At 33.5% G+C, this 27983-nt stretch overlaps 2 protein-coding genes across 3 annotated transcripts in view; one reads left to right on the top strand and one right to left on the bottom strand.

Moving 5' to 3' along the window:
- The window catches only part of LOC108367087 (uncharacterized), a 28183-nt gene extending 16814 nt beyond the window's left edge, over positions 1-11369 (bottom strand). The window contains exons 1-2 of the mRNA XM_017621629.1: positions 11339-11369; positions 5949-6482 (exon numbers count right to left, since the gene is read on the bottom strand). Coding sequence (XP_017477118.1) covers positions 5949-6009 — 61 coding nt within the window. The 5' untranslated portion in view covers positions 6010-6482; positions 11339-11369. The remainder of the gene's footprint in view (positions 1-5948; positions 6483-11338) is intronic.
- Positions 11370-14464: 3095 nt separating this feature from the next.
- Positions 14465-17816, top strand: v (Tryptophan 2,3-dioxygenase vermilion). 2 transcript variants are annotated; one of them, XM_017621631.1, is made up of 8 exons: positions 14465-14703; positions 14771-14931; positions 16262-16395; positions 16489-16569; positions 16727-17005; positions 17103-17352; positions 17405-17498; positions 17594-17816. In XM_017621631.1, exons 1-8 carry the CDS (start codon positions 14678-14680, stop codon positions 17700-17702), a joined length of 1134 nt encoding a protein of 377 aa, XP_017477120.1. In that variant the 5' UTR covers positions 14465-14677; the 3' UTR covers positions 17703-17816. The 2 variants fall into 2 exon arrangements, with proteins under 2 accessions (XP_017477120.1, XP_017477121.1); XM_017621632.1 differs by lacking the exon at positions 16489-16569 and having other exon boundaries at positions 16646-17005.
- Positions 17817-27983: the final 10167 nt, after the last annotated feature.

The raw sequence follows: 27983 nt of genomic DNA on the forward strand, positions 1-27983 counted from the left end.
TTCCGGAAGAACCGAAACTCGATTCCAAAAGAACCGAAAAACGGTTCGGGAAGAACCGAAAAACGGTTCGGGAAGAACCGAAACTCAATTCCAAAAGAACCCAGAAACGGTTCCGGAAGAACCGAAACTCGATTCCAGAAGGAACGAAAAACGGGTCCGGAAGAACCGAAACTCGATTCTAAAAGAACCGAAAACGGATCCTATAGAACCAAAAATCGGTCACGAAGCGCACATTGAACAAAAAATTCATTATTTTGGCCTAAAGTCTAAATATGAAGATATCAGCCCGAATAGCTCAACTGGTGGGACATCGTCTCCACTGCTTTTAGTGCTGTTACCAATCAATGGGGTGGAAAGGCATTTCCACCACAATTTAAGTAGGTTCTTAACATCGGTCGCCATGGTTGTTCTTACAGCAGTTCGCCCTGGTCTGAATTCTTTTGTAAGTCGCCCAACTTTCTGAGGAAACTTTCGGGTGTTTATCCGCAATTAAAGATCTAAACATACTCTGGAGATATTAATGACGTTCTTGCCTTCGTTTTTTGACTGCCGACCAGTGTAATCATTATATTTCGTGAGGAAGCAGTAGTCTGATAAATAAATTCTGCCACTAAATTATTTTATTTTTAGTAAAAAGCCGATATGACAACGCGTTTCAATGATATAATTATAACTTTATCACAGTTCTAATCTTAGCTGCAAATGACACATATTGTGGGTATATGTGTATCTACATATGTATGTATGCATATATCACTTTCCTGAAGGCCTAATTTTGACAGCCAAAAATATAGAAATTCCATTATTTCCTGTGCTTCCCAAACATGCATATTACATGCACTTAGGTACTTATAAATATACATATAAATATATATATACTTAAGTATAGGTATGTAATTATATACATACATATGTACATGGGGCGTTCCATACCAAAATGGACGGGGTTCACACTTTATGTGTTTGATTTGTTTCCAATTTTTAGAGTTGATGGATAAACACAATAATAAAGAAATATGAAATCTGAGCTTGATTAATACATATTTAAAAACTTTACGGCACAAAAACAAAAACAAATCGCTTTAAGAGTTTTCCAAACATCTCGAGAACGGTAAGAGAAAAAAATTTGAAAAAACCACACATACACACCGAAGTTCAGTAAAATGAGTACATTACGAATTTACAAATATTTTAATTTTTTAGAATTTTTTGGAGTATTCAGTTTTATAGCCCATTAAATTGAAGTATAATAAAGTGCAAGTTTAAAGCTACTGCAAAATTGCGTTGATTTTTATTATTTTTTATGCTGACGGCTTTTTGCACTTTTTTCTTATGGAAAACGGTTTTTTTTTTCAAAGAAAATTAAAAAATAACGCCAGTTTTGCAATCGCTTAAAACTTGCAGAGCTACCATTCTGTTTTTTTTATTTATTTTTTTTTTTGAGATGCCATATTTTAAAAAACTAATTTTTTTATCAAAATCGGTGTATCTGAAAAATGTTTAAAGAAAAAAATTTTAAAAATATTTCTTTTCATAACAAATTTTAATGTGTGTATGTGTGATTTTTTCACATTTTTTCTCCCCCGTTCTCGATTGGTTTTTGCTCAAATTTCATATTAATTTATTATTTATGTTTATCCATCAACCCTAAAAATTTGAAACAAATCAAACACATGAAGTGTGAACCCCGTCCATTTCGGTATGGAACGCCCGCCCCACATACAAGTTTACATTTACAGCTGACATTTGCAACAATCATGCTACCTTGCCACTTGCAATTGAATCGAATTTTCCATTGCATGTTAGCACGATGTTGCACGAGAGTCATGGCCACCATGTGCTGCTTGTTGTTTTTCATTTTTTGCAATTTTCTGGGATTTTTCATATATGTACATAAGTATGTACTACAAATGTACTTTTCAATGTTAGCAACAAAAATGTATTGGCGAAATAAAAAAGGAGCACGTAAGCAAGTGCAGTGCCGGCATAAATGAAATATGAATGCGGTGCTGGTTGAGAAGACGTGCCCTTATGAAGTTCCCAAATTGGCTTCAACATTTCCTCTTAGATTTTGAAATTTGAAAGGAATTTTTGTTTTTGTTTTCCGCCTCTCAAACTTATGTACATAGCTTCAGCTGAGCTACATACTATCCACCAATATACATATATATATATGTAGTAGAGTAGTGTACACACACTCACCGTAAGTATCTCAATTGAAATCGAAATTTTCCGATAAGGTCAATGGAAAGTTGCCATTAAAAATGAAAGATGTACAGTTTTAGAATATTGATGGAACTTGTTTTAAAGTTTTGTTGCGTTCGCTTGGCAAGCGGTCTATTTGTATTGGAGATGAGGCAAAGGATTTGGCTTCATTTCGTGTTTTAAGTGGCATAATGAAGGAGAATGTACACTAGTAGGGCGTTTTGTTTTTGTAGAGCAAGTTATAAGCTGGCAACTTTAGGAGAAAACAATGCGCAGCTTTTATCTCGACTAGACGAGGGGCGTGGCACTTCCTATACCAACGGAATTTTTCATACTGCATATCTCAGGAAGTATATGTGGTAGAGTATTGGAACTTGGTATGCCACCTCTTAAGAAAATTAAACCCAGGGAACTTTTTTTTTTAAATTTGTATTACAATATGGGGGCCAGATGAAGTTGTAGTTTGAAAATATTCAAAATAAATAATAATAAAAGAAAAAAGGGTTGCCACCTGTTTGATAAGTAAAATTTAAATTTATTATTCGCAGGCTACAATTAAAATTAAATATTAACTGATATTAAAATTAAACTAATATAATAATAATAATAATATTAATAATAAATAAAAAGTAAAATATGCCACCTACTTGAATAATTAAATTTTATTTGACTTAAGGGAATTGGGTAAATAGAATATGTATCAAAATACTGATGCCAGACGAAAGAGGTTTAACAAGGTTATAATTTGAAAATAATTTGAAAAGCGTTGCCCCCTGTTTGAAAAGTCGAATTTAATTAAATCATACAAAAGTTAAAGTGGCAAACGCAAGAATTTAGACAACTTTAGTTTGAACGTGTTGAATTTTTTGAGTTATTTGAAGAGGGTTGCCAACTCTTTTAAAAGTAAACTCAAATAAAATTATTTAAGAAGTTAACTAAACTATTACAATAAAGGTTCTCGAAAAGGCTTTATTTCTCAGCTGCTTGTTCCAGGGTTGCCATCTGTGTGAAAAAGAAAGTTCAACTTAAATTGTGGGAATAAGGTTATTAAAATACATATAATATGGGTGTTGGACGAAAGAGGTTTAAGAAGGTTGCCACCTGTTTGAAAAGTTATATTCAAACTACTCAATAATTTAAATGAATTAATATATTATCAATCGAAATGATTTTGCAAAGGCTTCATTTCTAAACTACATTGTTTAAGCGACTTATGCATTTCCCGCATAAACAAAGAACAGCGAACACACACACGCACTTGTATATTGCACTCCCGCCCAAAACCAAGTGCAGCGAATAAACACACGCACTTGTGCTTAAAAATAATTCGTTCGTTCTTCATTGGGTATGCATTTTTTAATGCACTTCTCAACTGCCGCAGAACAAAACCTACTAAAGTAGTTAGTTGCTGGCACTCCAAATCATGCTCAACACTTCTGCTTGATGCATCACCACTCCTCCGGAGTGGTTTTAAACAGCAAAAGCCAAAGCCGCTACAAACTGTTGGGGCTCTGTATGACTTTCAGCATACAGAGGTGGTAACTGATGGTTATCATTGGCTCCGACGCCTACCCAAAACATTTTTGCTTTAATAAATTTGTATGCAAATACATTCATCCTGGTCCTGCCCTCACATTGAGTTAATCATACATGTAGAAGGGTTACCACCTGTTTAAAGCTTAAATTAGGCTTGAATTAGGAGAATAGGTCAATTAAAAATGTATCACAAGAAATATGTTTAAGAAAGTTTAAGGGGGGTGAAAATATTTAGATTTTTTGTTTGTTGTTGGCTGAGTTTAAGTATGTATGTTGAGTTTTATTGGAATCAATTATACCGAATTCAGTACGCCGAAATCTCATATGTTGACTCAGCAAAGGCTGAAGTTTTGATAGAAAAAATATTATTTTATACTATTGTAGCGTTTTTTTTTACACTGATTAAATTAAGTGAAATTTTAACCAGTTTTGGCTATTTTTCTTTTGCTAATTATTTTTTTATAAAAGTCTGGCAGACCATATAAATCCATATTTCAAACTTTGTACAAAAATTATAAAATTTCATTAAACTTTACCAAATTCCACCAAAAATTACATACTTTATATCCTATTAGTAGGATAAAGTGCAAATTTCAAGACGACAGAAATCGCGTTGATTTTGAATATTTTTTTGCGTACGGTGCTAGACATTTCCTTCCATATACATAAAGGAAATTGTTGCTCAAGCAGTTGATGCAGTGAAGTCTGACTCATTTTTAGTGCCTATTAAACAAAGAAGAGGGCGGATCAAAATTTCAAATTAATTTATTTGGCGCCGAACTGTCAAAGAGCTGAGAAAGAGATACAAAAGCAAAACATTTCCGGATCTAGCTTAAGTTGACGCATCGAGTAATCTTTGGCAATGTCTTACGATAAGTTAAGTCAAGCTAAGTTAATTTAAGTATGCAATGAAGGTACTGTGAATGTAAACCAAAAAAGGTTTTTTTTGAAAAAACGATTTGCGCAAGTTTGCCATTCGCTAGTACTAGGGTTAAGACTAAAAGGACACATGCAACTGGAGAGTAAGAGTAGTAGCGTATCAGAGGGTGATGTGGAGCCAGCCTATGTTTTTTGGAAGCGACGTCGATAACATTGTACGACAATTTTATGACAAGACAAACCAGCCCAACCTTTACCAATATTTTCTGAAAGTATACATATCCAGTAATAAAAAACTCGATGGATTTGCAAAAGTTAGTTCGCATTTATATTTTATGGCCTACTAAAATTGTTTCGTGTCATGTTAAGACATATATATATAATAACATTTAATGAAAAATATTTTTGTAGAATATTCTAATCCATTAGCTCCCGTCTGAACAGGTCGTTTTGACCCTTACTTCAAGAACCCCCGTAAAAACCAAATTTGGAAGTTCGCTAGAAGATTGATACATTTTAGAAACATATTCCTTGGTTTGTTTTAATTTTATAGAGACTTTTACCTTTGGCATGAAGTTTTTTTTCCAAAAAATAATTTTCTACAATATATCAATGCTCCAACAACCTTCCCAATTTGCTTTTTGCGGGGTTTCTTGAAGTAAGGGTCAAAACGACCCTTTCGAAAATGGTCTACAAAAACATTTGCCATGCAATTTTATTATATATGTCTTAACCATTAATTTCGCTCAGACATTTATTTTAATAATTTTTTTCACTTTTTTGAAAACTACTTATACATCTTTAGTAACTTTTGCAAATCCATCGAGTGTTTTACTACTGGATGGGTCTATTCATTTCCTTGTGAACCACTGTTTTCTAAGGAAGGAATTATAAATTGCCTTGAGTAGCATCGAGTATTTTCTTCGAGACTTTTAATAAGTAAAGGAATCGAGTACATGGCGGTATCGGACGAACACTACATACATATACGAAACGTACCCATTCCGACAGCTTTACATATAACTATACATACTCGTGTAAACGTTACTCATACGCCCAGTCGAACAAATTTTGTATGCAAAAGCCAGTTGAGTTTTCGTCTTTTAACTGAAGTCTTGTAATTTTTGTGCAAATTCAGTTTTGCAGACATACAACTTGGCCACAAAGACGTCTTTTTATTTACGTTGGCACTTTTTGCTAATCATGCTGTGTTGCTAAATAATTATTTAAGTACTCCAATGTATATAATAATAAATCACAATGAAATTTAATTACATACTAAATCTTAATGATTGATCGGCATTTAATTGAAAATTTATAATACATACCGCTTAATGTAAGGCATAGAGCGAAGAGTAGCGTGATAAGTGACTTTTGTAGGGACTCCATCTTCTTTTTCGATTTCTTTTCTTTCGGCAACAAGTTTCGAGTCGCTCAGTTGATGCTGGAGGCTGTTGATGTTGGCTGTGTGGAGGCGCCACTTGAAAGTCCTTCACTCAAGACGTTTAATATGCAAATGCGCTTCACTACTTATTTGCTTCTTACTTTCTTGCTATTGTCACTTGGAGCTAAACAATGTGCTTATGTGTGTGGGTGAGTGAGTGAGTGATTGTGAGATATAATCAACAACAAATTGCACATAAAAACTTGGATGGCGGTTACGTTGATTTTCAATTTTCGTTATGCTTTAGACATACATAGGTACATTTATGTATATTTATGTCCGTATCTACTATGGGGTATTCAAAGAGTTTATATGTATTCGTTATCTCTTAACTTTGCTCTTCTAAGTTAGATTATATCACAGTGTGAGGGGCGAATTAGCACATTCGTTTTTTTTTCCTTATTGTTATTATATATTTCTTAAGTTTATTTTAATGTACAATTGTCACGCTTTTACTGTACAATTACTTAGATGGCATATGTGAACGTATGTGCAATAGATAAATATAATTTTTTGTGTCTGTAGAAATGTCAATTTATTTAAATACACTAAATCTTATTAAAGCACAAAAGCGCTACATAAGTATGCAGTTATGCGTGGAATGTAATGACGACACTAACTATCTCGAAACGCTCATGTGCCTCAGCGGCGTGGCTGCTCATATGGCACGGAGGTGCTCGCCGCCCTTGCGCCAGACTCTAACTTTCGTTGTCGATTTTACATTTGCATTGGTTACGGTTGTTTTTTTTGCATGCCGCCACCCGCGTTCTTTGACACCCACTCGCGATAAACTATTCAATTCCTATAACAAATTATATGCCAACAATACGAGCACCCACAGCAGGCGACAGACAACCTATAGAAATCGCTGTTTATTTGTTAGTTTCCTTTGGTGTAGTTGTTTTTATAATTTTATAGTTTTTTTTCGTCACTGTTGTTGTTTGTTGGGTTTTTTGTTTTCTGTTTCTTGGCATTGATTCTATGTTTTCACGGCGCGGCGCGTTAGAATATTTGTTATTGTTNCATTTCCAAAGCGGCGCTGTGCTGTTGCGGTTTTGTTGGCTGCTCCTTTTTTTTGTTGCTATAAATTTTCAATGGAGCCACTAAAAAGCAGACACTCACCGCCATACAGTCCGTAGTTATAATTTATACTAAAAAATTTGTTGCTGTGCTGCTTTTTGGCACGTCAACTTACAACAAAATTCTCTATCGAGTGAAAGGCATCGAGGATAAAAAACATTAACCTAGCAACTGCTGTACTATTTTGCCGTTATAATGCAGCTGTGAGCCGACAGAATTTTTTTAAGAGGCGCTGCAGCCGCAAATGTAGAAGCTGAGCATTAAGAAAAAGTAAATTAATTGAAATTAATGAAAATATTTGTCGCTGCTAAATTATGTAAGGGCCAAACTTAAAAGTCTTAGCAAACCAATACATACATGTGTACATACGTATCGCACACCGTTTGTCAGAAAGTTTACCTTAGGTTTTTTTAACAAACTATAACAAAAATTTGCTCCAACTTTTGCTGACAGGTACCTAAATAAAAGCTCTGTGTACATTTTTAGAGCATAATTTCAAAAGTGCCAAATTTTGATTTGTGCCTCTTTTGAAGACGGTGTGCGATATGTACCTACAAATGAATGAGTAAAATCTTTAATGACACCTACAATTTCGGTTGTCATACTAGAAAAGCTTAAAGTCATACAGTAATCTCTAATTTCGATTGAGTTAAAACAGTGCTAGATTAGGGTAGGTTGTAGTGGTTCTCCCACAAAAGTGAAGAACTTAGAAAATTAAGACATTTTGTGATAGCACGTAAACTAAACACAGAGCAATTGTTTTGTTGGCGAAACGCTGTTAGCAGATTATGAAATTCGCATGCCGTTCGTTTCAATGCCAGATAGCTGATCCGGGGTTGTCATGAGGTGCGAGCCAAAGTGTTTCCATCTTTGCCTCGCGAAGGCTGGGCAGTCTACAAAAAGTGCTCATCCTCTTGGCAGCTGCTACAGGAGGAATCAGGTAATATTCCAAACCTTACTGCGTGAGTACCAATCGCACAATGACCTGTCAGAACTGCCACGAGTAGCGAGAGCTGAGACTTTGTGAGCATAAGGAGCTCCTTTAACCGCGACTGGCTCACCTTATACCAAAAGGATCTTGTAATTACCCATTCCCTAGTAATAACCCAGCGCTCACTGAGCTTAAATACATATGAGTTGCTCCTTATCCGGTGAAAACATTTCAAGGGTAACCTTCCTTGGCAGGTCATAAGCCACTCGGCATGCAAAATGATACTGATTAGAAAATACTCCGACGCGGTTTATAGGGAAGTCAAACATATCCCCACCTTTTTCGAGCACACCACCAAAGCGACCAGGGCCCTGATCGCCACCTGACTATCCGAGTATATACTTGAGTATATATTTGTATTAGCCTCCGTAACTGACTTCACAGTCAGGGGGTATACTTACGGTGACTATTCGTGCCGATTTTGGCGGGACAGTACCGATTTTGGGAAAATTGCCCCGCCGAATATTTTTTAAAAGTCGGGACGTATAAGTGTACCGCTTTTTCATATTTGTACCTATTAAGTCCCGATTTCCAGTGGTCTCCAAGTACTCTGGGCCAAAAACAAATTTTCGTACAAACGTGGCAGCACTTTCGTAATAACAAAGAACATAGAAATATAGTGGAGCCACAAGCATAGCCAGCATCCAAAGATTAGTTATGTTCTTTTCTTCAAACTGGTACTCGCGCTGTATGGCAGTTATCATTATTGTCAAAATGTTTAAAAGGTTTTTGAAATTATTTGTTAAGTTTAGTTTAATGAAACGATTCTGATTCCTGAGTTGAGTGAAATTATAGAAAATAATATTAATTACCTCAAAAAATTCATGAATATGAAAAATATAAGCTGTAGATACAGCGGCAAACACAACCATGTGAATCAAACTTTGTACAAAAATTATCAAAATTCTATAAAGTTTCATAAAAATTTTGAGCTTTTTAATTAGATTTCCCAGAAACATTCTGACTATGTTCAATTTAAGTATAATGAAGTGCAACTTTTAAGTAGCAAGGATTTATCGTTGATTTTTGGTAAATTTTTTTGTGGAAGGTGTTACTTATTTTCTCCATACAAAAATATTTTTGAGCATACTTGTATTAAAAAAAATACGCGAAAAAAAAATTGTCAAAAATCAACGGTAAGTTCAAGTTACTTTTAGTTTTATACTCAAATTTAATGGGCTACAAAACTGCATGCTCAAAAAAATTCTAAAAACCTGATTAAAAAGTTCAAAATTTTGATCAGCATTTGTTAAAATTCGTCGAATTTTTATAAATGTTGTACAGAGTTTAAAATATTGATTTACAGTAAGCTATATTTTCATAAAAAAATATTAAAAAAAAAGAATAGTCAAAATTTGCTAAAATTTTTTTTCCTTATTTACATTCTCGCCACCGTATATATTGAGTGAGTACATTTGTGCAGTAATTTTTCAAGTTTTTTCGCTTTGTTTTGTCTTAAATAAAACTGTATAAAAAAAATGTTATGTCTTTTTATTCTAAAAATGAAATTGTTTGTTCGGTTTTGATGCTTTAGAAATGTCTCGATTTTTGTCCACAGAAACTGGTCACCGTTGACCTATTGTTTTGTGAGTATATTGACTAATTCGTGTGTATTGTATTTTTTTGATTTTTGTCGCTCGGTGTATACTATCAATAAATAAATTGTATAGAGTTGTAACAGGGTCGAAATTTTAAAAACTTATAGAATATTACAATCTAAAATCAATCGAACATTTTTACATATCATTTGGTTGAAATGTAAATGCGAATTCGTGAGTAATGATCGTAGTTTTGTACAAAAAAAAAACACAACAAAAGAAAACACAAAAAAAGGCAAAATTATTCATTTCCGGCAACTTTCAGGTTGTTGTAAACCAATTAAAAAAAACTAGCGAAATGTAGCCAGCCGCTCTCAAATGATGCTCTTGCTAAGAAAGAACATTTCAGTTGTACGTCACTAATACTATGTTTGTAAGATTTTCTGTAGCAAATAAACGCTTAAAAACGAAAAATGGGTGTTGTAACCAACTATTTAGTCAAGGTGCTGTTTTAAGATCACTCCTCTCATTTTCCAACATTTTTAATCAATATTTTCAAGATTTGTCACATTCATTCCATTTTTCCGTGTTTGTTTAGCTGGGCGCAGCTGCTCCACTGATTGATGGTAATTCGGTGAGTCCTTCAGTCAGTCAGTCTGTCAGTGCATTACATTGATTGTACTGCACAGTGTGTAGGTTTTCGCTGCTGCTGTCAATCAGCCACAGCCAGGACACACCGTAAACAGTGCAAAAACGAGACTGCCTTCAACCTCAGCAAACAGCTGCATTAGCTGCAGCGAAAATGCGTGCCACACGCGCTGGCTGTTTGGTAGTTAAATTTAATTGATTTTTTTGTTTTTTGTTTTTTGTTTCCTAGCACAAATTGCGTCGCCTACCAAATTATAAGTATTTGGCCTATTTCTTTTGTATGTATGTATATATAGCCTTTGCAGTTTTGTAACCAATAAAATATACCGTTGTACAATTGTATAAATATTTGAATGAGTGTATGTGTGCGCGAGCACTTTCCCTTAATTTGTTATGAGGACCCTGCCAGCCTACTCAGTGTACTTTTGTTTTTTTTTTTTTTTGGGCGAAAGCGTGACCCTGATTTGTCTGACTTTTCGCAGCACAACGTGTGACCGGATTTATTTGTTGGTATTTTTATGTCGTTTCATATAGTATTTACTTTGAGTGTTCCTTTGGCTTGAAATCTTTTTTTTTTCTGTTAAATATTTGCTGCGTGCGCGAAATTACTAAAGGCTCAAACGGAATGCGAGTTTATTGCAGGCAGGTGACTGCAATAAGAACAACAGCGAAGAAATTTAATTACATGAACATTTCCTAAGGAGCGTACACAAATATATATGCGCATACATACATACACACATGCCAACAAAAAATTGCCTTTCAAGGAGCAAACGCGTAGTGTGGAAAATAGGTAGTTATATATGTATGCAGGTACATATGTATATAGTTGAAAAATGCTAACCATAAAATAATAAAAGCTAAAGAAATCACTGGCGAAAGGTACACACGCACACAATTGCATACACATGTATGTATGTAAGTCGTAGTAGCTTTCACTTTTCTTATTTTTAAAGATTTTCCTTGCTTTTTATTGCTTTTATTTATTTGATTTTTTTTCACGCGCGACTTTGATACCCAGTCAGCGGATCAAATCCTTTTGAAAACGTCCAACTTGGGCCAAGCTTAAAAAGAAACTGACAACTATTGCAGCTGGCAGCAAGCTATTGTATACATATGTTGCGGAATGCCGTTATGCTCCGACGTGAATAACGGACGACTCAGGCGTTCGATGTGAGTACAAGTGAGCCATAGAAAAATACATATTGTTTTTTTTTTTTCATTGCTGCAGCCAACATGTCGTATACGTGTTGCAACGCATTCACTCGCGAATGGGCCCAATCATCGGTGTGTGGATTGTTGAGGGGTGTAAAAAAAAAGCTCAAAAGCTCCATTAAATTACTACAAATGCTCAGGCACACGCATATGGACAAACACACATGTATGTTAGAATGCACTTTTCGTAAAGCCCCGTACAGACATCCATTGCTGGCCGTTGCTGTTATTTGCGAAACTGTTCTACAAATGTTAATTTATTACGGTAAGCTTTTTGTGTTGCATCTAAAAAAAAAGCTCCTCATACTTTGATACTCGCATATAAATAAGTTTGTACGTAAATATTTATGTATGTAGGTACCGAAGTCGCCACCATGCATTTAGTTATTAATACATATAGAGTTTTTTTATTGAAAAACTGTTAAATACAAAAGCGTCAACCAGTGCATAGTAAATATATTTTGCACTCGAATGGAAAGCACATTTTTGCAAGCCACTTCTTTGCGATTTATGCAAATACAGAGAACACTTAGAATGCTCAACCCACGTCGAAAGTTTGAAGGCTATGACCAGCGGGATATTTATACCGGCTTACGAAAGTTAAAATGAGCAACTGTGAAGCAATACGATTGCGAATACTATTTTGACCTTATTCAGGCCTTTTCTGAATTTCATACGATTTTGGAAATATTTTTGTAGTTTTTTAATCAGGAGATTCAGAATTTTTCGCAGTTAAGAATGTGTTGGAGAACCAAAGTTTACTAAGACTTATACAAATGACTTTCATAAGTATGATTTTAAAAATAAAAGTCAGTGACTGATTTATATTAATGACGTTTATAAATAAAAGTCTTCAATAACTGTTATCTAAAATACATATAATTTAAAAACCAAAAATAACTGTTATTTGTAGATTATTTAGATAAAAATCAAAAATAATTGTTATTGGATTTATAAAATAAATATCAGAAAAAATTTTATTTAAGGAGTAATTAAATAAAAGTCAAAAAATAATTGTCAGAGAGCGAGTTTTTTAATAAAAGTTGTAACTGTTACGGTCTCTGGAATCTTTTATATTTTAAGACTTGCATCAAACTATTTTTGAAATTATTAAGATTTACCTGCGCTGGACCGATTTGAAAATACTTAAAAAAATTGAGTTATTTTGAATCAAAATTGTTTTTTTTTAAGTTTGTTTTGAAAAAAAATCACTTCAGGCGACAAACCCGTTTAAATTAAAAAAAAAATGCAGAAAAGCATTAAAAAAATTTTAACTCAATCATAATAATAAGATTTTTGATACTGTTCTTGAACTTTTTTCCACTGGTACCTCAAAAGTCTAAATCAGTGTAGTTTTGACGCAGTTATGTAAGTTTTTCTCACACCAATTTTTGAAAAAAGTTGAGACATTTTGTTTAATATTTTTACGCACATTTTATAAGCTTAAACTGTTTTGTTATCTTGGGGGATGTTTTTTTTTTCAACTTAAGAAACTATTTTTATTCATAAAAAAACTCCGCTTTTGGAGGTATTTTCGAATCGGTCAAGCTCACGTAAATCTTAATATTTTTCGTAATATTTTGGTGGAAAACCCGTAACTTTCTTGGTGATGCAGTTTAATGTATGTGCATATATAAGTAGCTTTGTATATATGTACATTAGGGTGACTCACCAACAAAAAATTGCGTTTTTGCCAGCGGAATTATAAAATTTACTATATTTTAAGCAACGGCAGTTGTCAATGGGGCTGAAAAAATGTTGAAGTTTTCGAACGTTCGGGTTTCCGCGAGTGCGCTGCATTGTCGCTTTCTCTGTTCCTATCGTGTGACCACCACGCAAACATCGGGCTGAAAAGTACCAAAATAAATCAATACATAGCTACTCCTTTTCTATATAACTACTACTTTTTAAATTTTTTTTTTGGTTTCTTTTCAAATATGTTTATATAAATTGGTCAATTCACGTCAAATGTGCCAAGCGCGCTGTGCGGTGCAAAACAAGCTACTATTCGACTAGCTGGGAAGCAGACAGAAAATGGGACAAATAGTTCGAAAACTATGACTTCTATAGATTTTTGTACGGGCTATCCGATGGTACTATGCGTTTTCCAAAATTTTCCCATTTTCATAGTGAAAATTTTAAACGAAAATTTATTTGTAATGTTTATCAATTATAGTCATTTTCAATATTATTTTAAGTTTAAAAACAAAAAAAAAACAAATTTCAAACCTTACAACACAGCTTTTGCGTTTGAAAACAAACACCCTCTTAATTCTCATAAAAAATTCATAAACCCGTAGTTTTACTTTTATTGAGTACTAAGAATTGTTGTTAAACCTAAAATCTTTGGAATAGTTTGTAATTTGTTGTGTGAAAAGTTCAAATCGAAATTTTGTTAAAATTATCATCAAGAATCAGTTCAGTCCAATAATAAAATTTCATACAACACCACTCTGTGTTATCTAGCGCCATATCGTCCATAATACTCCATCAAAAAATGTTTGCCGAATGTATGTATGTATGTATGTATGTACATATGTGTCACCGAAAAATGTAAAAAGGTTCGGACAAACATACAATTTATTTTTTTGGTATTTCCTTACAAAAAATATTTGAAAGTCAGCGGAGTACGCCGAAATTTTTATTTGTTTGCTTATAAGGTGGTACGGTCTAATATTTGCAATATATTAAATTACTAGTAAATGACAACAAAATGCAGCTGATAAGACATCACCGCACAAACCGCGTACTAACGCATGCATTTGCATATATGTACATACACAGGCATATACATACATATGTATACTCGTACATATATTGTATACCGTTGGGGACTAGCATTCGATCTAGCAGATTTGATATTCGATCACGTTCAATAGATTGGACTATAATACTACAAACGAAGTCAAGACATCCAAAGACTTGCCGGCATTGTCGGTGCAACTGAAAGGCCGTTTTAGTATTGTTTCAGCATTCGGTTCCATTGGTTTGCTTTCTTTGGCGCTGTTTAAAGAAAACTGGCTTCAATTTTTTTTAAATTGCATTTAAGCGCGATAAGTGCTGCAGTGTGTGTGTGTGTGCGTGTGTGTGTGGGTGTTTGTGTCTAACGGAATCCGTAATCAATAGAAAAGCTTATCGACGATGGCTTGTCCGTATGCTGGAAATGGGTGCGTAGTTGACCGCAGTGCCGTATTTCTTTAATTTTGTGCGCTTATCACCTCTCTATCCGGTTAGATCATTGCATGATGACACCGCACATCCCTTGGGCAGCGATATCGGCATGATCTATGGCGAATACTTAATGCTGGATAAGCTTTTGAGTTCACAACGCATGTTATCGGTGGTGGATAATCGGCCTGTACACGATGAACATCTTTTCATTGTTACCCATCAAGGTCAGCTACATACATATGTATAAATATTTATGTATCTATATATGCACATATGNTACCCATCAAGGTCAGCTACATACATATGTATAAATATTTATGTATCTATGTGCATATATGTACATACATTAGTGCTATGACATTTTTTTTAGATTCAAAAGCCCAAAGCTACATAACTTAACTGAGGAACTATGCTTTTTTCTTAACCTAAATAAAATCGGCCGTTTTTTATACTTTAACTTGGCTTATGAACGTCGAGTTAGCAGTAAAATTATTTTGAATAACATTGCTAAATTTTCCAAAACCACTAAAGTTCGAGAGTAAGTCAAAATAGGGAAATATTGTTTATATATTTAATATTCATAAGTATAACCTCTCGAAATATAGCGTCTCCTATAAAAAGATGTTAATAACCAGGGTTAGAATTTTAAACTTGAAATGAGCAAAATTAGATTTCAAAAAAGGCAAAAAAATACACCATTATTTTTTTATTTTACCTTTATGTACAATGTGCATGTCCAATTAAATATATAAAAAAAAAAATACATACAGCGGTCAAAAAATTTTTGCCGAACCACGTTTTGCCAAGTTTTAATTATTACTTTTGTTGTTATTTAGTTTTGGTTACTTTTTTTTATAAAAATGTGGTTCATTCTTTAACAAAACCCATGTAAATCCAAGTTTCCAACTTTGTGCAATATTAAAAAAATTCAAAAAACTTTCCAACAAATTTCGACCTTTTTAAAAATTCAAAAAAAAAATAAACCGCAATATTTTGCTATTTGAAACTTGTACTTTATTCTACTGGAATTCAATGTCAATGTCAGATATTTAATACGTGCGCCGGGTATATAAAATTCTGTTTCGCTTTACTTGTTTTGTTTCGCTTTGTGTTCACTATTATAAGTACGTAGCAGAAAAAAAAAAACTAAACTTGATTATGCACTAATAAACTAGAACTTTATTTTTACCGCGCCATTAGTATTTGTACAATTATTTTGCGTGTTTGATTTCTGGTACAAAAAAGATGAATTAAATTTTTCTTAAAATCATATGCCGCTGATAATTGTTGGTTTTGGAATCAGCATAGGAGAATACTTTTTTTACGAGTTTAAATAACTCATTAGAAAGCGGATTAATTCAGAGCTTCTCAAACTTTGGTATTCTGAATTTAAAATGTATTTAGAATAAGTCACAAATTATAAATTCTCTATAAACTCTCACTAACATATCGTTTTAAATAGCACAATTCAATCCAAATAAGTACCATCTGCAAGGATGATGTCGATATGTAAATATGTATTTAATAAAAAAAAAAATCTGTTTAATATTTCAGCATATGAACTATGGTTCAAGCAGATAATTTTCGAACTCGACTCCATACGGGCAATGTTGAATATAGAGGACCTCGAGGAGTCAAAGACATTGGAAATTTTAAAACGTCTAAATCGCATAGTACTAATACTCAAGGTATACATACTCGATTATTTCATTGTCTCCATATCTTACTTTACTACTATACCATTATACATATATATCTCTTACTCCTCCCCCCCCTTACAGCTGCTGGTCGATCAAGTGCCCATATTAGAGACAATGACACCCCTGGATTTCATGGACTTTCGTACCTACCTCGCACCAGCGNATTTCATTGTCTCCATATCTTACTTTACTACTATACCATTATACATATATCTCTTACTCCTCCCCCCCCTTACAGCTGCTGGTCGATCAAGTGCCCATATTAGAGACAATGACACCGCTGGATTTCATGGACTTTCGTACCTACCTCGCACCTGCATCCGGTTTTCAGAGTTTACAATTTCGGCTGATCGAAAATAAACTTGGCGTCAAGACCGATAAACGTGTTAAATACAATCAAAAATACTCAGAGGCTTTTGGCGATGAACCGGCGGCAATGGACGCTATTGAAAAATCCGAAAATGAACCCTCCATGTTGGATTTAATACAGAAATGGCTTGAGCGGACACCTGGACTTGAAACGGACGGCTTTAATTTCTGGGCTAAGTTCGAGGCGAGTGTTGACAAATTTTTGGCCGAGCAAGTGCGCACAGCTATGGTGAGTTTTAAGAAACATTTAATAAGACATATGTATGTATGTACATATGTATGTATGTATGTATGTATGTATGCATACCCGTATTTCATTTTTGCAGCAAGAACCCATTGAAGCGGCACGCAACTATCGTCTGATGGACATTGAAAAGCGGCGTGAGGTGTATCGCAGCATTTTCGATCGCAATGTGCACGAGGCATTGGTATCGCGTGGTGATCGCCGTTTCAGCTACAAAGCGCTGCAGGGCGCCATTATGATCACCTTCTATCGCGATGAGCCGCGCTTCAGTCAGCCGCATCAAATGTTGACACTTTTGATGGACATCGATTCGCTCATTACGAAGTGGAGATGTAAGAATGAAATGAAATTACGTTAACACTTTATTGAAATTATGGCTTTCAGATAATCATGTGATCATGGTGCAACGCATGATCGGTTCACAGCAACTCGGCACAGGTGGCTCTTCTGGTTACCATTATTTGCGTTCCACATTGAGGTAATTTGAAATTGAGGTCACATTACTCTTTTCTCACATACTAAATATGTAGTATGTAGTTAGTAATGCATTGTCTTTTTCTTTATTTCATGTAGTGATCGATATAAAGTGTTTTTGGATCTATTCAATCTGTCAACTTTTCTTATTCCACGCGAAGCTATTCCACCACTAGATGTATCCATGCGCAAAGAATTGATCAATTGATTTTGAGCAAGCTATATACATAACTATTACTTAGATAATGCAGTGCTTTATTTAGAATTTAGTTCAGTGAATAAGGAAAACGAATAAATAATATTTCCATGATACGGGCGATATGAATCTTAGTAACTGCTGAAGAAGGGGATACTTACTTTATTTTGATGAGCATGATCTGAAATGAAAGTATTAACTATCGCTCTAACTGAACTGACCACAAGCCGTTCTTCCTCCCACTATATAAGGATCAGTAAGTTTTTCGCCAACGAAACGACAATTGACGGAGAGATCATCTCTCGGTACCTTTCCATAGTTCCCGCTATTTCGTAAGTAGACTAATATTGACACCAAAGGTCATACATTTTTCTAATATCTCTATGGGGAACAGATAAGTTATCTGCAGCGAATTTTTTGAGTGATTAAGATTGATTTGGGCAACTTTTAGTCTTGAGATCGGGGTCGTCTGTCAGCTTCACTCGCATTAGAAGCTCGCTAGCTCCATCAACCCCTGAATCTTCTTCTTCTATGGGGCTATTCTACTAGAAAAAACTGCATTCTCAGCGTTCGTATGCCGAACCGGGTGCTATATTAAGCCTTTGCTAAGACGTCTAGGAATTAGACACAGATATATAAGAAGAAAGTGCTTATTTGAGCGCCTCATGAACTCTTCTACATTAATAAGCTCTCATTCTTTGATCGTCTTCTACACCGCTGGTTAAAAATTAGAAATTNGTGCTATATTAAGCCTTTGCTAAGACGTCTAGGAATTAGACACAGATATACAAGAAGAAAGTGCTTATTTGAGCGCCTCATGAACTCTTCTACATTAATAAGCTCTCATTCTTTGATCGTCTTCAACACCGCTGGTTAAAAATTAGAAATGAGAGAATCTGTAGATTATTTTAAGCTGAAGTTGCTGCAATGCGGAGGCTGTTGAAAAGGGTAATGTGACTGTCAGGTCCAAAGCCACGTTACACGATTTCTGCGGACAATTTAAAGACCGGGAAAAGTTAGAACCCGTTAAGTGGTTCCTTAGCGAAAGCGATTTAGATTTCAGTGGAACCATTTCCTCAATGATCTGCACGTTTTATGCACCGTGTCAATGCATGGACTGCCTGGACTAATCGAATGATTCAAGGACATGTAAGAACAAGTTTATAGATTTCTAGTAGTATCGTGCATACATACATAAGTACATTGGAGTGGTAATCTCAGCTCAACTTTTTAACTAAGTTTAAAATTCAATTTGCTTCAGGCGCAGAGTGTGTACCGAGATCGTTTCCTCGGATGGGAGATTTTGGCCGATTTTGACGCCGATAGCTAAGGTCAATTCCGGGTGGTGCAAATCCTTGACAGCAAGTATTTGTGATAAATATTTTAATGTTTTATTTGATTTTATTCAGACAGCTGATACTACAGGCTTTGGCAAACGTAGTCCTGGAGCCGATAATCAGTTGAATAACGCGTAAAAGTGATCCCAACGTTCTTTGAAAATGGTCGTTTTGCAAGAGTTGCTTTTCTGGCATTGCGCAATTTTTTCGGTGAATATAACCAGCCATCTAATTCAACAATAAAATGGCTGATTGTGCAGAAATTCAAAGAAATTAGGTCGTTGCAAAACTTGACCACGCCCGTGCGTATAGGTCGTTCGGTCAAAAATATTTCTACTGTGGAACTAGGTCCGGACTAGGCCGCGACAACCTCAATTCGTCGCGGTTTTACATTTTTTACAGCAATATGAGCTGAAGCCCAGATAACATTTGCAGTGAAGTATATTTACCAATTGGATGTCGTTCAAGAAAAAACTAGGCGCCCACAACAAGTCAGTGTATGGTATGGTTTTTTCGGCTGACACGAAATCATCGGACCATACTTCTTCGAAAATGATGCAGGCAACGCTTTTACGGTGAGGGGCGGTGAGCTTTATAGTGACATGTTAACAAGCTTTCTATGGCCTGAATGGGATGACATGGACCTGGAAAATATGTGGTTTCGACAGGACCGTGGCACTTACGACACAGCGCATGAGACAATGGGGCTATTGCGAACGAATTTCTCTGGACGCATTATCTCACGAAACAACGAGGTCAAATGACCACCGAGATCTTGCGATTTGACACCATTGGAATTCTTTCTCTGGAGCTACGTGAAAAGTGTGGTCTATCCGATACACAGTGTAATTAAAAGTTTTTTTCGCAATATCTACCAACTTGACCCCCAAATTAACACAGTGTTCCTTTAAATTTTTTACGAGTTATGTACTCAGTCGTATTATATATTTATTTGTATATATATGTTTATGCATATACATATCTATTGATAATATACAATTTTAATCAAATCTCAATATCATAATTTAATATTTTTTTATTCTTTTTGGTATTCTTTACTATATACTTTGTGTTTAGTACTTACTTAATTATAAACTACAATGCCTTTGCTTTGCTTTTCCAATTCGTAATTCGAAAATTCAAACAGAGTGCCATGGCGGCCACTCCACAACCGTATCGTTTTGACCGGCGATTTGTCGTCTCGTCGATAGATGTGTGAAGCCCCCTTAAAAAGGGCTAATAACATACAATGCATACATTTATTTGGATTCGTTTAGTAATTTATTTTTTTTTTTGCTTCATTTCTTTGCTACCTTATGCTAGTACAGAAAAATACACTTCTACATTTTCACTCTGTTTATGTGTTTTTTTTATGTTTTTGTTTTAACTGTCTTTGCTTTTATGAAAAGTGTTTGCAAAAACTGTTGCGAAAATTCATACAAATATTTCATTTATTAGTTGTTTGCTGTTATATGTAGTAAGTATTTCATTGTTATAATTTTTTTTCACGCAGTTGTTTTTCTTATAAAGTGACAACTGTTAATAGCATCTGGCTAACAAATACATACATACAAATACCCAGTTACATGCACATATAAATATTTGTAATGTTTCTAAATATAACGAGCCCTAATCGCCAAAAAGACGTAAGCGACATTTTTTTCAAAATTTTCTTTTTGATGCAGAAATATTCCCAGAGCATCTAGATGCATTTCTGCTTCAAAAATTATATTTAAAAAAAAAAAAAGTCGCTTACATCGTTTTGGCTTCTAAGTATGCAATGTTTTTCATAACTTTACCTTAAATTTCATTTTTTTGTGACAAAATTTCTTGCAACTCTTTGGGTATGACATCGCTCTTTTTTCTGTTTTCTTGAGAGTTAAGCGAGAGCTCGCTATCATTTAATGGGCGCTCACACTCAATTCTGGCGTGCTTATAACAATTATATATAATATAAGTATGTTTGTTATTATTATGTATATATTTATGTATGCAGCTATATCTGCATATTATATATGAATGTATATTCTACACATGCGTATATGTAAATATTTTTTTCTTTTATATAAATAATGTAATGCATTTAAATTTTTTAAAAACTATTTTTCTCACTGCTTTCTGTAGTGTTTTTTTTTTACTTGGTCTTCATGAACATTGTTACAGTATTATTTGGTTTATGCCACTTATTCAACTTTTAAATTAGAAAACTAAAAACTTCAAAAAATATAACTTTTTAAATTTTAACCTAAAAGATTATAAATAAATTTTTCATCTGTCTTCTAGTAAGCAGACTAATTACGAGTATTTCAAATCTACTTTCATGGAATTCTATTCCTGTTATATTACTTACTTACATACGCACATACATATGTATGTTTAGGGTGGTCATTAAAATATCAAAATACTTATTACAAAATAGAGACATCCACGGAAATTTCAAAAGTTTAAACCAGTTTTAGGGGTCGCTCCCGTTGTTAAAAAAATGTTTAATTGCAAAACATAAACCAACATTTTTATTTAAAAAAAAATTTTCGAAATTTCCGATTTGATTGAGAAAACCAAAGTCTCTCTTATGTTTTTCTGGAGGTCAATTTTTAAGGCTGACAACGATGAAAGAGCGGCGTTTCTTCTTTTGAAACAAATGCTTTCAGCTGTACTTTGCATTGTAGCCGCAGCAGTAACTGTGGAAAGAATATTTTGTCAAATCAATTTGAATAAAATAAGAATTAACCTAAAAATTCCAGGTCCAAAGATTTCTTAAAAAACACATTCAGGTTATACTAAATTTTAGGGTTCCATCAAATGTATAAAGAACTAAACAATTTAGTAAAAAGAACTAAACTGAACTTTGCTCTACGTGTTTCAGTTTTAAAAGTCGTTTTTTTTTATTTAAGCTGCTTGACTTATTTTATTTTTAATTATTTTTTAGTTGTTATTTATGTTTAATAAAATAGAAAACCCTAACCATTTCAAAAGCTCTCTTCGTGTTTTGAAGATTACAGTTTTTTGGTAGAAAATATTTTTTTTCAAAAATTCAGTTTTTTGGAAAAAAATGTGGCAACCCTGCATATAATTAAAACTTAATCATATATATTCATCGCTGAGTTATAGCTAGCTACAATTTAAAAAAACATTTATATTTGATCAAACGCTGGTAGCGACCACAAACTTTTTTTAATTAAGACATTTTCGTAAATGTTTTATTTTGTACGTAGGACTAAAGCGGTACCCCATGATGTCAATATTATTAACTACCACCCTAATAGTATGTATATATGTATGTACCTGTCTATACCTAAATTCACTTATTTGCATGTAAGATNTATATATGTATGTACCTGTCTATACCTAAATTCACTTATTTGCATGTAAGTTTATAAACCCAACTCTACTCTCACATTATACTTTATACATTACATATATCTTTCTACTTTAAAATACCCCCCTTATATTTTCGCTCTAACTATTACCTTTTATTAAAATTAAATAATTTTAATATTTCGTCTTAATTTTAGATATATTAAACTGCCGCACATTTTAAATTCTGCTTAAACATTTTATATTTCTTATGTAGTTGTTTTTCGTATGCGAGCTTTGTACGGCCGAGCCCCACTTTTTGGCACTGTCACTGAAAATTGTCGCAGCTTTGTTGTTATGTTTTTTTTTTTTAAGTAACTACTTAAGGCTCTGTTATGCATACTTGGCATTGCATGCACTGCTATACCATTTTTACGTGGAAATCAAAAACCAACAGACTTCTACGTATGTAATGCTGTGCGTTGGGTAACAGCTTACACGCGAAGCTCATTTAACGGATTCCTTATGTGACAACTCTCAAGCAATGCCAAGTATGCATAACAGAGCCTTTAGTTTCTATATGTATAATACCATGCATTCAATTACATATCGACTGCTGAGTGGAAGATCGACCTATCTCGGCAGCCAGTTCGAAAACGCTCTATCTCAAAAAATTTTCAAGAACGCCCTATTTCAGAATGTTATTGAATATCCTATCTCACATTTTGATTGAAAAACGTCCTGTCTCAGAATTCGGTTAAAAAACGCCCTAACTCGCTTCAAAATGTATTGAAATGTGATGAGATAGGGCGTTTTTTAATCGGCACCTGAGATAGGGCGTTGTTCAAACGACTTCTGAAGTAAGGCGTTCTTTAACCAAATTTTGAAATAGGGTGTTCTTGAAACGATTTCTGAGATAGTGCGTTATCGAATTGGCTGCCGAGATAAGTAGGTCACTTCCACTCAGCCTTCGATATGTAAAATTTAATATTTCAGGAAGAATACTTAATTAAACAAGTAATTTTTAAGCAAAAAACAAAACCGACTCCAAAATTATAAAAAAAAAATAAGAATATCGTTAAATTCTTCAAAATCCCAGGAGTTACCACCTTTCCTTTAAAAAAAAGAAGTATAGAAATCGGTTAACGTGGCCCAAAGTTACGCGGTATGCATAAAAAAAAAATATTCCGACGAATTATTAACCTCCTCCTTTTTTGAAGTTGGTTAAAAATAAAGTTGCATATCTTTTGTTATATAGTACGAACATTTATTTTTTAACTAAAAATTTTACTCAATTAAATTTTTTGCTACGCCTATTTATGCATACTTATGACATAAATTAGCCAAATTGATTTAATTCAACGGAGTTCAGCTTTTTCCAAAATTTGCATTTAATTTTTATATAAATTTTGCTAAGCACAAAGTTTTTGATTATTGTTAATAACAATCTACCGAATTTTTCTTCCAAATTTTAATACTTTTGAATATTTGCATAAATGTATTGTATAATTAATTAGTAATATTTACATATATATTTTTAAGCAATTTTTTTGCTAATTTCTGCACTGAAGTAGTACTAAATACATACATAAAAAAATTATATTTTACTTTGCCATGCAGCAGAAAAATTGCAACAGAAAAATTTTATTTAAATTGCGTAATTACACTTAATTAACTGAGTACTCTTAATTTAATGCTAAATTAGCATTAACTTAGACCTAATTAATGCTAAATAATACATACTTTTGAGCAAACAAATTTTACTTGCACTATGCGTCCATTTATTACACAATTTAAAGAACTGTAGCACCCCCAGATACTTATGAGAAACTCATATGTAAATTTACATAGTTAATATTTAAACTAATTGTAAGTTCACACATTTCTTTAAAAAAAAATTTTTTTTGGTGCTTACGCATTTGCTTACTGCTTAGCCGAGCTTCTCCTCCGCCTTGTGGTGTGCTGCCCCTTGATGTTGTCTTATAAAGGTGTGAAGGACCTACAGTTTTTTGCCGCCACTGAACGGAAAATGGTTTTAATGACAACCCCCAAAGGTTGGCCATTGCCTGCCAAAAAAAGCAGGTTTGAATGTTGCTCGGTCAAGCGAACGAACGTTGGTCCTAACGCCTGGTAGTGCGCACCTCTAACCACTCGACTATGGCGGCCGCCACGATTTCCTATACGCACGTAAATAAATCGCTTAATTCTTCATACATAAGTATGTATTTATTTCTAACTTACTTAAATATTACTAAACAGAAATTAGTTGTTTAAATCTTTGGAAAGTGTTTTGGGAAGCTCATTTTGCTTTTATGTGCACATGTATGCAATGGAAAACTTTTTTTAAACGCGCGCTGGAATATCGGTTGTAGTTTGTGTGCAACATTCGTTAAGTTTGGAGCGAATGCGTTAAGGGAGGTTGCTGTCTAGTTAAAAGAAACAAATAAACTGCAGATAAGTAAGAAGCCCTGTTTATTGTTACCACTCATCGTCTTCAAAATATGCTCGTAGTATGAATTTGTAACTTCGAATATGCAAACACAGCATGTAGCTCTATGATTTTGAGAGACTTCAATCGATCTAGTAATTGCATACATACATATGTACATATGTACATACATATGATGCACTGTTTTTTAAAGACTTTTTAAACGAAATTCTTAACCAATTTGTGTAGCATTGATGACACCCATCAAAACATTAAGCATTTTTGGAAAGTAGCACAAAAAATCGTACCGTACAGTACAGTATTTTGCCGCGCCTTGTAATTTTTGTGTAATGATTACAAATCCGAAGTCAGTTTTCTAAATTCAAAATTGTGGATCCAATATGGTAGATGGCTTTGTAAAAAAAAGTGTCAGAGTGGATGCCAAATTTCATAAAAATCTGAACATTTTTTTAAATTCGTTCCACCATGTTCTATTTGCCATTTTGAATTTTTAAAAACTGATTTCAGTTTTCTAATCAGCGACTTAAAGAATCTTTGGATATAAAATTTTATAAAAATTTAAAATATTTTTAAAAATCCATCCGTTATTTTTGAGAATTGCTTTCAGTTTTGTAATGAGCGACTCACAGAATCTTTGTTAATCTGCTATTTTTTTTTTAATCCATCCTCCATATTGGATACGCCATTTTGAATTTCGTAAAACTGTATTCATTTTTGTAATCAACGACTCAAAGAATTTCCGGACAACAAATTTCAAAAAAATCCGAACTTTTTTTTTAAATCCCTCCGCCATATTGGATGCGCCATTTTGAGTTTTCAATTCATCATTTCATTTTGAGTTTCAGATTCGTAATCGGCAAATCCACACGCCCTTTATATACGAAGTTTAATAAAGTTTAAAAAATTACAAGGTAATATTCTATTGACCTTTTCAGCATAGGGGTTGTTAAGGGTGGGTTTCCCCGTAGAAACGGCGAAATACTTTCTTAGTCTCTACTTTCCGAAAATGCTCGATTTTTTCATGGGTGTAACAAAAAGCTTATTTTTGTCGGACAGTGTAAATAGTTAAGCTGAAAATCTACACACTACAACAAAATTAGCGGGTGTCCAATGCAAAACTTAGATAGATAATTGAAGAGGTATGGGTATATTGTACCCACCATTCATCACAACACATCTTTTATTCCGGTAGGCTCCAAAAAGTTCAGGAGAGCCATTTTAAAGCAGTGTCTCTTGTTATCTTACAGCCAAGCACGAACTAACTAACTAGCTGTCCATACACGCGATAATTACCTGTGTAGCTTTTAAAAGCAATAAACCGATTGCAAATATCCGACAAAACGATAGTTTACACAATCAAATAAGTAAATGTGCTCCTTAATCGTACTGAAATTAATAGCTACATTTAAGTACACAATACATTGCATTAATATTAAATAATGACTACTTTTTTACAATAAAGCACATATACATACATACATACATTATATGTATATGTATGTTAATATATAAATACATTAACATTAATGCTAAGTACATTTTAGATTATATTTAATATATATGTTATAGATTTCAAATTATGTACTTTTATTTTTGTGTTTTTTTTTGTTTAGTTTCTTAATTTCTTTTGCCAATTTAAATTTTGGTATAAAAACGTTGTTGCTTTTGTTGTTATTATTGTTTGAAATTGCACTTTTGCTGTTGTTGCCCTTTTTAAAGAGTATTATATTTGTGTGCGTTTTGTAGTGAATCAACCAATTAGTTTTATTTTCGTTACAAAAAAAAACTTTCCGCAATCCCTCAAGTCGCACTATGCAATAAAGTTTAAAAATTTTGTGACCTAATACAATTGATTTTTTATACATATAAAATGAAGTCCGCTGATTTTAAAAATCGTAAAGTATGTCGCTGCATTTTTAACAGGCCGTGGGCGAAACTGGAATTTAGTGTTCAAAATTCATTTTGAAACGGATATGATAAAATTTTTTTTAATGAAAGCTAATAGAATTTATAAGAAATTTGTCGAGCCCGCTTTTTGAAATTCTATTTGTTTATGCTTACATATGCGTACATATATATTAAATTTTTGCGCGCAATGTATAGAGAAAGCAGCAATTTTGAAGGCAATCGTTTCTCCCGCTCTTGTAAATAAATTTTGCATAATAAAAGCGGGTTGAAAACAATTATAAGGTTTCTCCAAAATGAAAAAAATTGCAAAAGTTATAGTTTAAAATATAAAATTTCTCCAGAAATTCCAATTTTTTTTTTTTTAGAATTTTTAGAACAATTTTAGGTGTGCGATTTTATAGCAAATTAAATTTTAAAATAGTCAAGTGCATGTTTCAAGTGGCAAAAAATCTGTTTATTTTTTATAATTGTAGATCAGTTGAAAAATTAAAGCTTTACAGCTTTGGGAACCACTGTGCGACGACTGCGCAATACGAAAAGCAACAAATTTTAGTTGACTTTTGAATTTATAATTTCGAGCAGGACACCCAGACTATTTTATGTTTATTTTTTCAGGCTTTTTTTCATAAAAAGCAAAGCAAAAATATAAATGCAATTTTTGGTCCGGAAAGCACCCGAAAAAATTTGAGTGCTGAAAACTCTCAAAAGTTATGAAAAAAAAGTCTCAGTAAATCCTGAAAAGAAACACAAAATACAGCTATGTAGGTCTAAACCATTCCGCACGGTACCAAAAAATAAAACATGAAATACTACCATAAGTTTTCGTAAAATTAAACAAAAAAGTTTCCGAAAGACCCCGCAAAGTAAAACACGAAATTGCAAGAAATCACGGAAAAAACACGAATATTTCCGAAAAGTTGAGACCTTTAACCTAAATATAACTAAGAGTCCCTAAAAAATTTCGAATAGTCCCGTAAACGGCACAAAACTTCCCGAAAAAAGAAGATCTAAAATACGAAGTGACCAGAAAACCGTTGAAAACAAAACAAAAAATCCCCATTTCGTCCCAAAGGTTCCCAAAAATCTCGCAAATTAAAAAACGAAAATGCCAGAAAATACCGGAAAAACGCGAAGGGTTACCGAAAACGTCTCTAACCATATTGAAAACTAAAGCAAGAAATATAACTAAGAGTCCCATAAAAGTCCCAAATGTTCCCGAAAGAAGAAGACAAATAAAACACGAAGTAACATGAAAACCGCCGAAAGAATATAAAAATCCCCATAAACTCCCAAAAGTTTTCG

This window comes from Rhagoletis zephyria, unplaced genomic scaffold (genome assembly GCF_001687245.7).
Source record: "Rhagoletis zephyria isolate East Lansing unplaced genomic scaffold, Rhagoletis_zephyria_1.1 Rzeph_scaffold_02531, whole genome shotgun sequence".
Taxonomy (NCBI): domain Eukaryota; kingdom Metazoa; phylum Arthropoda; class Insecta; order Diptera; family Tephritidae; genus Rhagoletis; species Rhagoletis zephyria.

Excerpts from the sequence above, each read along its gene's own strand:
- v (XM_017621631.1), top strand. The coding sequence starts at position 14,678 with ATGGCTTGTCCGTATGCTGGAAATGG. Across the intron at positions 14,704-14,770 it reads TGTCCGTATGCTGGAAATGG|ATCATTGCATGATGACACCG; the intron begins GTGCGTAGTTGA and ends CTATCCGGTTAG. Across the intron at positions 17,006-17,102 it reads AGCAAGTGCGCACAGCTATG|CAAGAACCCATTGAAGCGGC; the intron begins GTGAGTTTTAAG and ends TCATTTTTGCAG.